Here is a 14,024-nt window from a genome sequence, read left to right as displayed (position 1 = left end):
TGTCTTTTATACAGCGATCTTGAAAGGTGTGTGTCAGGCATGCCTGCCAGCGTGAGGTCCTCGGATGAAATTCCTTTTTTGCGGTGTGGGTGCTGGCTTCCTGTTTATTGCCAACCAGCCTGAAGGATGCCACGGGCCCCACTCCCAAGCCGGCCTACCACCAACCTGGTTTGCGGAGCCGATCTCCACCACAGGCAGAGAGCCTAGAGCAATAGCGACCTGCGAGTCAGAGCAACCCCCTGAGCCCTGCATTGCTGGCAACCCGAAAGTTTTCTAGCCTGACCAGGTGCTTGAGCCGGATACATCACAGAACACTGTTGGAGTTCTGGTGGACGCAAAAGGCCTTGGAGAGATCCCCGCCCACACTCCCACTGCTGATGGTGAGCTAATCTCGCATAGCCAGACCTTCCGTACTTGGAAAAGAAAATAACTTACTTTTCCCAAATCTTGTTGGCAAACAGGTCAAAATATCTCTTTTTGACTTTACTAACTGCCTCAAGCAAAACTCTTGGGCATCTTTTAGAGAGTCTATGCTGTGATCTTCGCATATTTTTGAAAATGCAATGTTTAGCTGATCATGATAACTGCTCATTATCATCCATGTAAACACGACTGATTGTCTTCCTCGATTGAACGTCAGAGCTTTGTTTCCCGGAGAACTGAAAATAATTACGACATAACAGCGACATCGCCTTGGGTCATATTTTTCTCCTTTCCATCGGATCCCGCTTATCCACCAGCTCCGCCAGGCTCCCTTACCCCTCCGGCTCCTTCCTGGTCCATCATTATCCTCCCCTCCCCTCTGGACTTCAGTCATCCTGTGCCCATCCTTCCCTCAGTCCCGCAAGCTCACTTGGGCTCCTCCCGACTCTGGATGTCACCTGGGGGTTCCCTTGCTTTGGCTCCGCCGTGGCTGTACGGATCCCCTCCTTCACCAGTCCTCTTGATCCTTGGGCTCCCTCCGGGTCTTTCTGGCTGGTCAGGTCTGCCCTCCTTCCAACCTGTCCTCCCTGTCTTCCTCTGGCTGGTCTCTGGCCCCGCTCCGGACTCTTCCCTGGTTCCTACCTCCCTTGTTACCACCATTCCTTATTTGACTGTTTTGGACTTTTTGTTGTCGTCATTGCCCCCCTCCCACCACTATGGTGTTGTTTTTGTTACGGCGTGGGATGTGCATTGGGATGGGGTGTACTGTTAGAGTTCTGTTGTCATTGTGTTAATTCCATTATGTTAATCATATCACCTGTGTTAAGTTTAATCATTATTGTCCTCACCTGTTACCTGCTTGTTATCCTCTGTATAAATTCCCCTTCTTGGGTGTTCTCCATTGTCCAGCATTGTCGATTGTGATGTGTTGCATGTTTAAACACTGTTACATGAGTAGTTACAAAAGTATATATGGTGGCACAAATAAAATGTGGTGATTTTTTTAAGATGATAAAAATGAGAACTATATTGTATGGCATAAGAGCACTTAGTTTGCAGTACTTTAACCTTGGGCTGAGTAATTTTGCCGGAAGTTTGAGCGAGAGGGGGGAGTTCACAGGAGTGATGCTGTTACTGTGCACCAAGGTCAAAGTGCTGCAAACTAAGTGCTCTTCCGGAATACAATATAGTTCTAATTTTTTGTCTGCTTAAAAAAATATTACGTTTTATTTTGTGCCACCATACTTACTCGTGTAGCTACTCATGCAACCGTCTTTAAATAGGGAAAACATGGAAGTGTTTGGTGGCTTCTAAATCCATCCCTGTTTGGATCCTAAGGAATTAATGGGGCTAGGCTAAATGCTAACACATTTACTACGTGCTGTACAAAGATTAAGTGTACCATAAAAGATAGGGATGTATTAATTTGTCTAAGCTAAGGTAAGAACATAGTAAAATATTGAAACTGAGGTGTATTCCTTTAATGGTAACAAATATATCGGTTCACTGCCATGCGCATCCAGGCACACCAATCAGCAATCTTGTCATACTTTATATATTGTTTTAATAAGCTGGAAAATAAATAATATGTGTAAGACTTTGTATGCATTTATTTACATCCTCTATTCGTGTTTTTGTTCCACATCCACAATAATACTAAAAATCTTTATTGTTTTGAGTTACTATAAGTATGCAGTGATTGTTGTCATGTTTTTAATATATAGATTAAATAATTTATTCATATTTCCATTAATTCATAATTTTTTGCTTTTGAGATGGTTGTAAAACATTTTGGGACACAGCACTTTCCCCCACTTTCAGCAGCAGAGGTCCTCGTCGAGCTATGATTTCAAAAACTTTGAGTAATGAATCTTTTTCCAATACAATTGTTCTAAAAGCTTTGGTGGTTCAAGAAAGCTTCACTTCGCCATTAAGTACTGACAAAATACGACTGAACCACTGGGTTATATATACATGCAGTGGCGTCTCGTGACTGCTCATCCGAGGGGCGCAAATTCAAAATAAGGGTTCGGAGTGTAATGTGTGTTGCTTGTGTTTTTTTAAAATATGTGTTTGTTGCGTCATGTGAACCATGTGCCTCACGTGTTTTGTCAAAATAAGTGCCTGCTGCACACGTATCAAAACCGTTTATAATAAAAGAGACGCTCATGTTCACAAAATACTCCCTTAACAGTAAACTCTGATTACGCATGAGATTATGCGAGTATCTGGCAAACGCGAGCGTCTCTTTTATTATAAACCCTTTAGACGCATCTGCAGCAGGCACTTATTTTGACAAAACACGTGATCTCTCGAAGCGCAGGACACATATTTTGAAATTAAGAACCACACACATGACGGGCTACATACTTGTTGTGACGAACTTCGCATCATGCGCCCTTGAAAAAAGAAGTCACCGGCCACCACTGTATTCACATGGTCGCCGTTAATTTACCAAGTAAGATGTGATCCTGGATCAACATTTTTTGTTGATCCTGGATCAACGTTTTAATCAAAGATACCCTAACCTACCCTTTACTCAAATCAACACGAGGACCAATGAACAAATGGACTACAAACAACTACAGACATAGAGGACAGTACAGAACTTCAAAATAAGAGCACAGGACAGGAAAACACAAGACATGACTGTGACACTGCCTTAATAAATAATTTAAGAATAACACTATGCTCTGTATTAGTTTCATCTACAAATATTGTTAATTTAGCTTTTACAAGTTAAATCATTTTTTAAACATACATTGCATTTAGAAAGTATTTAGACCCTCATTAACTTTTCCAATTTTGTTTTATCAAATATGGCATTTTTGGTGGAAGCGTAAGGCATAAAGATGTTGATCTAGAAGGATTGTTATGGTTAACAAATGTTTATTTTGTCATCCTCTATTCCTAATATTAGTTCTTAAATGTTTTTGTGGACTCCCAGAGTTATGAAGATCCTAATAAATAAACAATAAACTCTTTCTTTCATAGCTCTCTGTTCATTATCTGAATGCATTCAGTGCCGCTATCACCACATAAACATGAATAAAACCTGGACTGAAGCCCAGAGATACTGCAGAGAGAAATACACAGATCTGGCCACAGTCAACAACATCAACGACCTGAATCAACTGATCATGAGTGTAAATAACAGTAAGATTTCAATTGTCTGGATTGGACTGCATAGATCAAGTGTTTATAAATGGAAGTGGTCTCTGGGTGATCCTGTGAATTATACAAACTGGTCTAATGGAGACTCAAATGGTCGCGATCAGTGTGTTTATATGAGAGATGGATCATGGCATCATCAGGACTGTAATGTGAACATGAAGAGATTCATCTGCTACAATGGTGAGTGAAGCTTCATAAAATAACATCAAACCTTCACTTAACAAAACATAAGCAGATGTAAACTTTATAATCATGCAAGAATGAAAAAGATCTGCACACATCCAAGACTCCTATAAATATATTTCATTATCTATTTGCCATACACTTGCACTCATTATTACACTTCTAACCATAATACACCTAATAACATGAAGAGTAATTATGCCAAATATAAAAGTACATAAAGTATACTGCCATAAGTGTTACAACCGAGGTGTGCAGAAGAGCAACTCTGACCGCACAACAAATCGAACCTTGAGGCGGATGGGCTACAGAAGCAGAAGACCACACCGGGTGCCACTCCTGACAGCTAAGAACAGGAAACTGAGGCTACACTTCGCACAGGCTCAACAATTGGACAATAGAAGATTGGAAAAATGTTGCCTGCTCTGATTAGTCACAATTTCTGCTGTGACATTCGGATGGTAGAGTCAGAATTTGGCATCAACAACATGAAAGCATGGATCCATCCTGCCTTGTATAAACGGTTCAGGCTGGTGGTGTAATGGTGTGGGGGATATTTTATTGGCACACTTTGGGCCCATTAGTACCAATTGAGCATCATGTCAACACTGCCCATCTTCTGATGGCTACTTCCAGCAGGATAACGCGCCATGTCATAAGCACAAATAATCTTAGACTGGTTTCTTGAACATGACAATGAGTTCACTGTACTCAAATGGCCTCCTCAGTCACCAGGGGCCTAATTTATAAAGCGTGCGTACGCACAGATTTGATCAATCATTGTTTTACAAGACAACAATAAGAAACATCACGGTTAAGAATCAAAAGTGCTTTGATCTAAGAACATTTTATCTTATTGTGTTAATATTTCTTAAAGCAACACTATGTAGTTTTTTTTCCTTTAAATAATGTCTCTAAAATTATTTCAGTGATAGAACAACTTTTAACTGGACAAATTGTACTGTTGCTGCAACCTGAGCAGCCTCCTAGCAGCTACAAGCACACTCTGAAAGTGGCGGTGGAGGGTAGGAAACACAGCCCCGCCCCTCCCCCTGCCTGCAGAAGCGTGTCTGATACCAGGCACTGTTGTGCTTTTCAACCACATGGGGGAGCTGTAAGTCATTTTTACATGGAAACTACATAGTGTTGCTTTAATGACTAATGGTCACATCGATAGATTTTAAAACTATCAGTCTTTTTCTTAAACAGAGAGCAGTAAAGGATTCATCATTGATGGTTCTTCAGTATCATGGAGAGACGCTCAGATCTTCTGCAGACAGCATCATACTGATCTGACCAGTGTGAGGAATCAGACTGAGAATCAACAGATTCAGAAGATCATGAATGACACAAACATATCTGAAGTCTGGATTGGTCTGTTCAGTGACTCATGGGAGTGGTCAGATAAAAGGGAATCTGGATTCAGAAACTGGTGGTCTGGTCAACCTGATAATTATGGTGGTTCTGAAGATTGTACAGCAGTCAGTGTGGCACAACAGGGTCATTGGAATGATGTGGTTTGCAGTCATGCTCTGACCTTTGTGTGTCATGAAGGTGAGTAATAAAAGTAAAAGTGTGTTTAATGACAGAAGTTTCTTCTTTATTAAAATGATCTCAGTATTTAAATCTTCAGAAGATGCTGTGCTCTAACTTTACTCAGTTTAACTAACTAGTTTTTATTAAAGCTCACATAACACACGCTGTTTCCGCATTTGTGATGTCAATCTGGAGTACCTACAGTATAGAGTAGTATTACATCCTTTATATCTCCGAAGAGTCTTTAGTTTAATGAGATTTATAAAAGAAAGATTAGCTTTATCGATTCTTTCCGATAACGTACAAAAAAAACTAAGGAGGGATTACTAACGCGGTACGAGTCATGCAACACTGTTTATCTTATGATTCACTACATGTTCGTGTCATTTATATAATATGCACGCGCTTATTTCCAACATAACACAGAAGTCTTACCGCATGCAACTCATGATCCGGTTGGGACTTTTCAATGAAATCCAGCGCATCAAACACACACGCAAAACTCCGCTGCTACCCCGGATAATAAACTATATCCATTGTTTTTAAAAGGCTGGCTTTCTTCTCTACATCCAAAAACACACTTCTTCTTTCGCGCCATTGTTGAGTTTTGAAATTAAACAAAGCTGTCGCGTGATATGATGTTTGTAAAAGTTCTAGCATCTCCCGCTGATTGACGGGTGGACGGGGTTTTCCGAGGGAAGTGCCCATAAAAATAAGTGATACGTATAGAAACCCCTGAAACGTTAGCTGGACCCGAAATCGAAAAAAACTTTCAGAAACTTGTACGAACCCTGGCGAAGTGCATTCGGCACAGAAATACTCTGTAACACGTCCAACTGCTTCTTTGACACTTTGCCTACGTTAAGCATGAGGAAACAACTCTATAACTGTGTTAATAAGTCAGAATGCATGAAATACCATTAAACCCCCCCTTTAAGTTATAGTTAATTTCTTTGAGTGATGCTAACAGAAGAGGTCATATGATGGTTTATAAAAACCAAATGTTTATGTGTTGTAATATGATGTGTTAACATGCTTTAAGATTCAGAAACAGTTTTTTCACCTGTACTCTCATTTTTATGAAGCTCATCCTAAAGAAAAGCACAGTGTGCTCTGATTGGCCAGCTGACCCACTGGGTTATGATTGGCTGAATACCTCTCTCTCTCTCTCTCTCTCTCTCTCTCTCTCTCTCTCTCTCTCTCTCTCTCTCTCTCTCTCTCTCTCTCTCTCTCATCTTTGACCCTAGGTGTAAAGACACAAGTTACCTGTGAAAAAAACACTGCTAGTCTCAGCTGTGGTCAGTTCACTGTTTAAGACCTTTCAACAATATTCACTGATGCAATTTAAATAAATATGAATAATACATCTATAGTTAATGTTATTTTTATCAACAGATGAGGGAAACATTAAAGTTATTTCAGCCAATTATGGGCGTACAGACAACACAACCTGCTCCAATGGAAAACCATCTAATGACATCTCAAATGTTCACTGCAGTCTGAACTCAACCTTAAGTGTGCTGACCAATCAGTAAGAAGAGTTCACATCATTACACTTACAGAGATATTCAAATCATCATTATTTTATATTCATCTGATGTTCATCTTTGTATTCATTGTTTGTTTTTTCTCACAGATGTGATGGAGAGCTGAGCTGTTCTATTTATGTGAATAATCCAGCTTTCATTGTTGACCCCTGTTCTGGAACTTACAAATACCTGAATGTGTCTTATGAGTGTATCATACCATCATCACCACCGCCACCACCATCATCATCACCATCACAATCATCACCACCACGATCACTACCACCACCATCACCACCACCATCATCATCACCACCACCATCATCACTACCACCAAGTGAGTAATACATCTAATTACATTAGGTGTTTAAGTGATTATTGTCCATTATATACAGATGTTCCATGGACATCTTGTGAGTCCCAATGACCCTTAGAGCTAAGCTGGTGGGGACATTGTACCCCTGGTAGCTTCAAGCAAGCCAGACATGTAGAAGGCGAGAGACCAGAAGAAACCCAGTCCACCCTGCCAGCACGGCAGCAGGGGCTGGTTTGCTGAGTTTTAGAGTGCGTTTTTGCTGTCACAGCACTTGAGTCAGTCTGTCTCAGCCACCCGGTGAGCAGAAGAGTGCCTCACCAATGGTCACAGGGCAATAGACCTAGTCAGTTTGGTCAACTCATAACTACATCAACCGTCACACACCTGTGTTCCGTTGGAATCTGTAGCGTTGAGTCCAGAGGTGGAACTTTGCTTTCACTTATTTTGCCCAGGCGCTCTCTACCACGAGCATCTCATCTCTCCATTATCTCTCCATTATATTTTAGAAATAAAGGAATCATTTTACAATTAACTTAGTGCCATTGTTGAGAAGACCTCCTCAACTGAACCTTTGATGATCCTTGGTGACTTTAATGCCCGAGTGGGTGCTAACTCTAGTGCATGGCCTGACATTCTGGGGAACCATGGATATGGTAACATGAATGACAACAGTCAGTGCTTATTGGAACTTTGTAGCACCCACAAACTTTGTGTCCCCTCTTTATTCTTTCAGGGCTCAAGCTCCTCCAAGGTCACCTGGCATCATCCACGTTTTAAATGCTCTCACCAACTTGACCATGTACTGGTAAAGCGTGAACATTTGAAGGAAGTAACACATTGTTGATCACTGCACTCAGTAAATTGTGACACGATCACGCCTTTCTACGTTGCAAATTAAGTATGGTTCCAAGCTATTTTATTTCGCCAGGCCCAAGCCAACTCCCGTTCTGGATGTTTCTGCAACCCATGCCTCTGCGTCGCAGCTTGCGTTCCAGGAACTACTTGCTTCCAGCTTTGACTAATCACCTTCTCATGCAGTCATCTCGGCTGCCTGGCAGCACTTCCACTCTGTTACCACAAAGGCTACATTCTTCATATTGGGAAAGTGATCCAGATCTCAGCCTGACTGGTTCAAAACCCATGCCAGCCTGCTCCTACCTGCAATTCACTCTAAGCGTTCAGCCAGATTGTCCTACCTGCAGCATAACACTCGCTCAAATAAGGCAGCATTATAGCAGGCATGCTGTAATGTACAAAGGGTTACTTGCATAGCCATGCAGGCTTATTGGACCACACTCTGTGACTGTATTGTAGGGCTAGGTACAGAACGTCGATACTTTTATGGTATCAAACGAAAAACTCAGATACTATAAGCATCGAAAAATTATTTATCTTTCGGTGACAAATTTCGGTTCCAAAAGCCAAGCAGCTGTGTCTGTGTGAGCCTGTACTTGCATGTAAGGACCTAAAGCGCATCGATTGGCTGTCCACCACCACGTGATGGGGAGGATTTCTGAAGATACTCGCAGTCACCAAACACAAGTGTAGAAAGGATGAAATATGAGAAATATACAGAAAGGCTTTGTGACAGTCTAACCAATTTAGTAATCGCAAGTATGGCCGTGCTGTTTCCGTGAAAGGCATGTAAACCAAAACGGCGCTTCTCCTAAACTGACGACGGGTTTCAATTTAAAGCACGCGCACAGCCTGTGTCTCTCAATGCTTGTTACTCGTGCCTGGTTCCACAGCATTGCAAGACTTTGCGCGCACGTCTCCCACAACAGTCTCAGACAAGATGTTAAAACTTGACCCAAGCGTGCAGCTCTCAATGCTTATGAAATACTCGCGCCTGTCTCTCCGCATCGCAAGACTTCATGCCCTCGTCTCCCAAAATGTACGATGCATTTAAACCAATTTTTTACAGTCTTTGGTTTAAACTTGACGCACACGCACAGCCCAACATTGCTTTACAAGCCTGGTTCATAATTTAAAACAAACTAAAATTCCATTTAACTGGTTTGCTTATTTCACTTGAATGAAATGACATTGAATGCATTTTCTAATCATTTTAAAAATCCCAAATGTATTTTATTTAATTATGAAGTTGAGTATTACAGTTCTTTGTTAACAAAAAACAAACATGCATACAAATCTTCCCAGTAAATGCAGTCACCCATTGAGATATTTTAACTTTTTGTCAAAGTTGCAGCTATAATGAACCCACTTATTTAAATACTGTTAGTCCAAGCTAAAGACCATATTACATTTCATAAAATAAAGCAGTGTTAATTATATTCTTAATTTCTTTATATTTGTTTCCTTATTTTCATAAAAACAAACAGATAAGTGTGTCTGCTGGTGCACCCCTATCCAAAAATCACAACCAGTTTTATAAATAATGTTACCCTGAGTGAGAAGTGTTACCAAAAATTAAAAAAATTGAAAAATTAAAGTTGTGTGTTTCATGTATTTTTGTTGATGTTTAAATGGATTTTAAAACATATGGTATCGGAAAAAGTATTGTTAGGAACCGGTATCGAAACAGAGGTCAGCCTGACACAGCCAACACACTGGCAATAACTGCTGCTGTTCCTGAATTCCCTTCAATGTCTGATCTGGATGCAGATATTACCATTGAGGAAGTCAAATCTGCAATTAAAGCACTGAAAAATAAAAAAGGCTCCCGTAGCTGACGGCCTCCCCCTGAGGCTTTTACGGCAGGTGGTGATGTTCTTGCCTCTGTCCTACATCATCTGATTGTGATGTGCTGGAACAGTGGATATCTCCCAGATATCCTTAGAGATGCCAACATCATCACCATTTACAAGAACACGGGAAAACGTGCAGACTTTAACAACTTTTGTGTCTGTCAACTACAGAAAAAGTGTTTTGAACAGCATAAACCTCTGTTCTTGGTGTTTGTTGACTTGACCAAGGCCTTGGACTACGTTAGTCGATCTGGACTTTTCCTCATTCTACAAAGACTTGGCTGCCCTCCAAAATTACTGAAGGTGGTTACTGAAATTCATGAGGGCATGAAGGCAACCGTACAGTCTGAAGGCACTCGCTCTGAAAAGTTCCAGATAAGGTGTGGGGTGAAACAGGGATGTGTCCTTGCCCCTTCCCTCTTTGGAATTTTCTTCTCTGCCTTACTACCCAGTGCCTTTCCTGATGACTCGTGTATCCTGCTACACACCCGCAGCTCAAGAAAACTGAATCTGGCCAGACTGAGGGCGAAGAGTAAAGTATGCCATGTTCTGGTATGTGAGCTGCTTTATGCTGATGATGGTGCCTTTGTTGCCTACTCAGAGGCAGATCTACAACTACTCTGCTCATCTTTTGCCATTGCATGTCTAGACTTTGGTTTGCAGATTAGTCTTAACACGAAAGTTATCCTTGCTCAACCTGCAACTTTGAACCCTACAGTATACATTAACAACACAGTTTATCTGTGGTAGACAAATTCATCTACCTGGGTTCCACAGTCTCAAACAACAATAACCTTGAGGCAGAGCTTGACAGGCGCTTTGGGTCATCAATGTTTGAAAAATTAAGCAAGCAGTCTAGCACAACAGGTACCTCTCATTGCTCCTCAAAGTTTGTGTTTACCATGCATGTGTACTTAGCACTTTACTATATGCAAGTGAGACATGGACAACATAAAAGAGGCACGAACATCACCTCAACGCCTTTTATTTTCACTGCCTTTGCTCCATACTGGGTATATGCTGCAAGGATTATGTGCCAAACTTTGTCATACTTGAGAGAACTGGTTCCAGTGACCTGTATAAATAATGCAAAGTGAAGTCCGCACACTGAAAGGTACTGCTCCAAACAAGTATTTATTGTAAAGGCAACGTTTCGACCCTCAGGTCTTCATCAGGCACAATCTCAATGTAAGTGAGGAACACCTTTAAATAACAAACATGTGCTCACCTTAATTAGACATGCTCACTGGGAAGTCATGTAACAAAAAACAGATCATGTGACAAATACACTCAAGAGTACATATCATATAACAAAAAAAACAAATACCAAACATTATAAAAATTATTATAAAAATGGCTTTATATAAAAATCCTCATTTAACCCTAATGGTGACAGAGTATTTAAAGAATATATCCAAAAACATTCTCTCTGTAATAATTTCTTCTCATTGTCTCCACCTCTTGATTGTTTCGTTACCTTTTCTATACCAACATACTGTAAAACATTATGACCAATTTGTCTAAAATGAGACGCTATGGTACTACGCATATCACCAGTCCTAATGTTACTGCGATGTTCACAAATACCATTACATAATTGTCTGGATGTTTTACCCACGTATGCAAGACCACACGGGGAGCGAATTAAATAAATAACATGGGTAGAGGCACAGGTGATAGTGCCCCGTATCGGAATATCGCGACCAGTGCGTGGATGACTGAAATATTTGTTACCCGTCACGGAAACCAGTGACACAAGTCGGCAGCACAAGTTTCGAGAAAATGAGAAACAAAGTTTTTTTTTCAAAATTTGTGATTTTCGTTTTATTGCAGAATCTGTTAGTTGAGATCACGAAGAAGCCTCTCCATGTTTGAGATAGCAGTTGTTGTATATTTAAAAGCGTACATTTTGCGGTTGAAATAGGCTTGTTTTTCCGGAGATTCTAGCGTGCAGCGGGGGGCGTCATTGTCTGTGTATATTTACATACTGTATAAGCTTGTGTTTTCGCCTCCGCCCCCAAAGGGAACAGCCTGACTACTAAATAAGGATAGTTCGCCCAAAAATGAAAATAATGTAATTAATGACTTCCCTTTATGTCGTTCTAAACTCGGAAGACCTCCGTTCATCTTCGGAACACAGTTTAAGATGTTTTAACGTTAGATTTAGTCCGAGAGCTTTCTGTCCCCTTCATTGAAAATCTATGTACGGTTTCCATGTCCAGAAAGGTAATAAAAACATCATCAAAGTAGTCCATGTGACATCAGTGGGTCAGCTTGAATGTGTTGAACCATCGAAAAGACATTTTGGTCCAAAAATAGCAAGAATTAAGACTTTATTGTCTTCTCTTCCGGCTCTGTTGTGAACCGGGTGAAGTCACGTGACTGTAGTGACGCGGCTGTTCCTCAGACATGTTTGTTAAGTTTTTTTTTATTATTTATAGCGTGCGTCTCCCCAGACTGTAAATGAAGAAAAAAACAATAGAAAAAATAAAATAAGCTGGGGGGGCGGAACAAATAACAGTCAGCCGCATCGTACGTCAGGTGCGTCACTGACTTTATGCGGCGCCGCAGTCGGATGACGTCAAAGTACCACGAGAGCTCTTCAAGAAATCTTACAAAGTAGTTTAATTTCGACTCGCTCTCGCCGTACTTTGACGTCATCTGTCTCTCAGTTCTTGCAGCAAGAAGTCAAACACACACACAAAAAGTCACACAGAGATCATTGAATTCTTTATATAATTGGCTACATGGTTTGTCTATCAATATTTTCCATGAAGTCATTGGCTGATGGAGGAACGAGCGAGCAATTGGTAACATCTCTAAAGGACGTCAAGTTTTCGAAAGCGCTGTTTGGATTATCTATTATACTACCTCCCTCTTTTAAATACAAACTTTGAAGGTGGGTTCACGTGTTTACCGGAGTGTAATCTCATATACCCTTACATGTTACGATGTAAATAGTCCTCAGATTGTATATTATATTGTATTACCAGACGTTCATGCGAAATCTGATGTAAACAATAGACTACATATCTATATTTCACGGATTATACGCATTTGTGGACAAAAATGGTCATTGGATGAATCACACATCTGAAACAGACTGGATTCAACTTGTGATCCCCACAAAGGTAAAAAGTTGTTTATTTTTCATCCGGACTTATTTCACAGAATACTAAATATGAATACTAGAACGGCTTCATGAGCAATATTTCCTCTGAGCTACATGAATGTGCAGCTGCACAGATTATTTGAAGGTCCTGCAGTGCAATTTTAGGCTCCTAAAAAAACATAATAACTACAGAGCACCCGTAGCCTGACTTTGTCATACTCAATTCTAGTCAAAAAAGACTAGTGTTAGAAAGACAAGTGTTAGTAAAAGATTTTGTGTAATAAATATTGATGAGAGACAGAGACACTTAATTCATCTGTCAAGTCTTTACTGCATATTAATGCATACATACTTTTAATAAACAAATACTATTTAAGTCAATAGATACCACCAACTGTGTTGTTAACATTGTTTATCAAAATATCTTCTTTTGTGTTCAACCGAATAAAGAAACTCATTGAGTTTAAAACAACATGAGGGTGAAGAGATGATAATGGGATTATCTGTATTATGCTGTCCCCACACTGTAAAAAAATGACAGAAGTTTTTTTATTATTAAAATGATCTCAGTTCAGTGTTTGTGTTGTATGTTTGTTTTGATCTGATGTGTAGTTTGTGTTTGTTGTGTGTTCAGATAATCTGATATTGATCCAGATGAATCTGAGCTGGTCTGAAGCTCTGAGATACTGCAGAGAGAATCATGTGGATCTGGTTTCAGTTGATTCAGAGGAGAGTCAGTTCATGGTGACTAAAGTGATTCATCAGTCCTCTACTGACGCCGTGTGGATGGGGTTACACTATTACTGCCAAATGAACCTCTGGATCTGGATACGAGGAGAGGCCGTGTGCTATCAGAATTGGGCTCCATGGAACGGAGCAGGACTTATGGACTGCAACACTGAACACAGAGCTGGAGCAGTTCAGTCTGGAGGAGATCATCTCTGGATCAGCCTTCCTCAATCTCAACAACTCAACTTCATCTGCATCAAAAAATAATAAAATAATTTGTGTCTATCACTTCTTCATTGATTGTTAAGTAAAGGTGA

At 40.4% G+C, this 14,024-nt stretch overlaps 1 protein-coding gene across 1 annotated transcript; it reads left to right on the top strand.

The window, feature by feature from the left end:
* Positions 1-5,328: 5,328 nt before the first annotated feature.
* Positions 5,329-14,024, top strand: LOC135779023 (uncharacterized). The gene is made up of 6 exons (XM_073815852.1): positions 5,329-5,334; positions 6,402-6,453; positions 6,564-6,614; positions 6,712-6,847; positions 6,953-7,179; positions 13,613-14,024. Exons 1-6 carry the CDS (start codon positions 5,329-5,331, stop codon positions 13,972-13,974), a joined length of 834 nt encoding a protein of 277 aa, XP_073671953.1. The 3' UTR covers positions 13,975-14,024.

Source organism: Paramisgurnus dabryanus, chromosome 1 (genome assembly GCF_030506205.2).
Source record: "Paramisgurnus dabryanus chromosome 1, PD_genome_1.1, whole genome shotgun sequence".
Classification (NCBI taxonomy): domain Eukaryota; kingdom Metazoa; phylum Chordata; class Actinopteri; order Cypriniformes; family Cobitidae; genus Paramisgurnus; species Paramisgurnus dabryanus.
The sequence above is the reverse complement of the archived record's forward strand: the minus strand, read 5'-3'. Positions and strand labels throughout refer to the sequence as shown.

Excerpts from the sequence above, each read along its gene's own strand:
- LOC135779023 (XM_073815852.1), top strand. Across the intron at positions 6,615-6,711 it reads CACTGCTAGTCTCAGCTGTG|ATGAGGGAAACATTAAAGTT; the intron begins GTCAGTTCACTG and ends TTTTATCAACAG. Across the intron at positions 7,180-13,612 it reads ACCATCATCACTACCACCAA|ATAATCTGATATTGATCCAG; the intron begins GTGAGTAATACA and ends TTGTGTGTTCAG.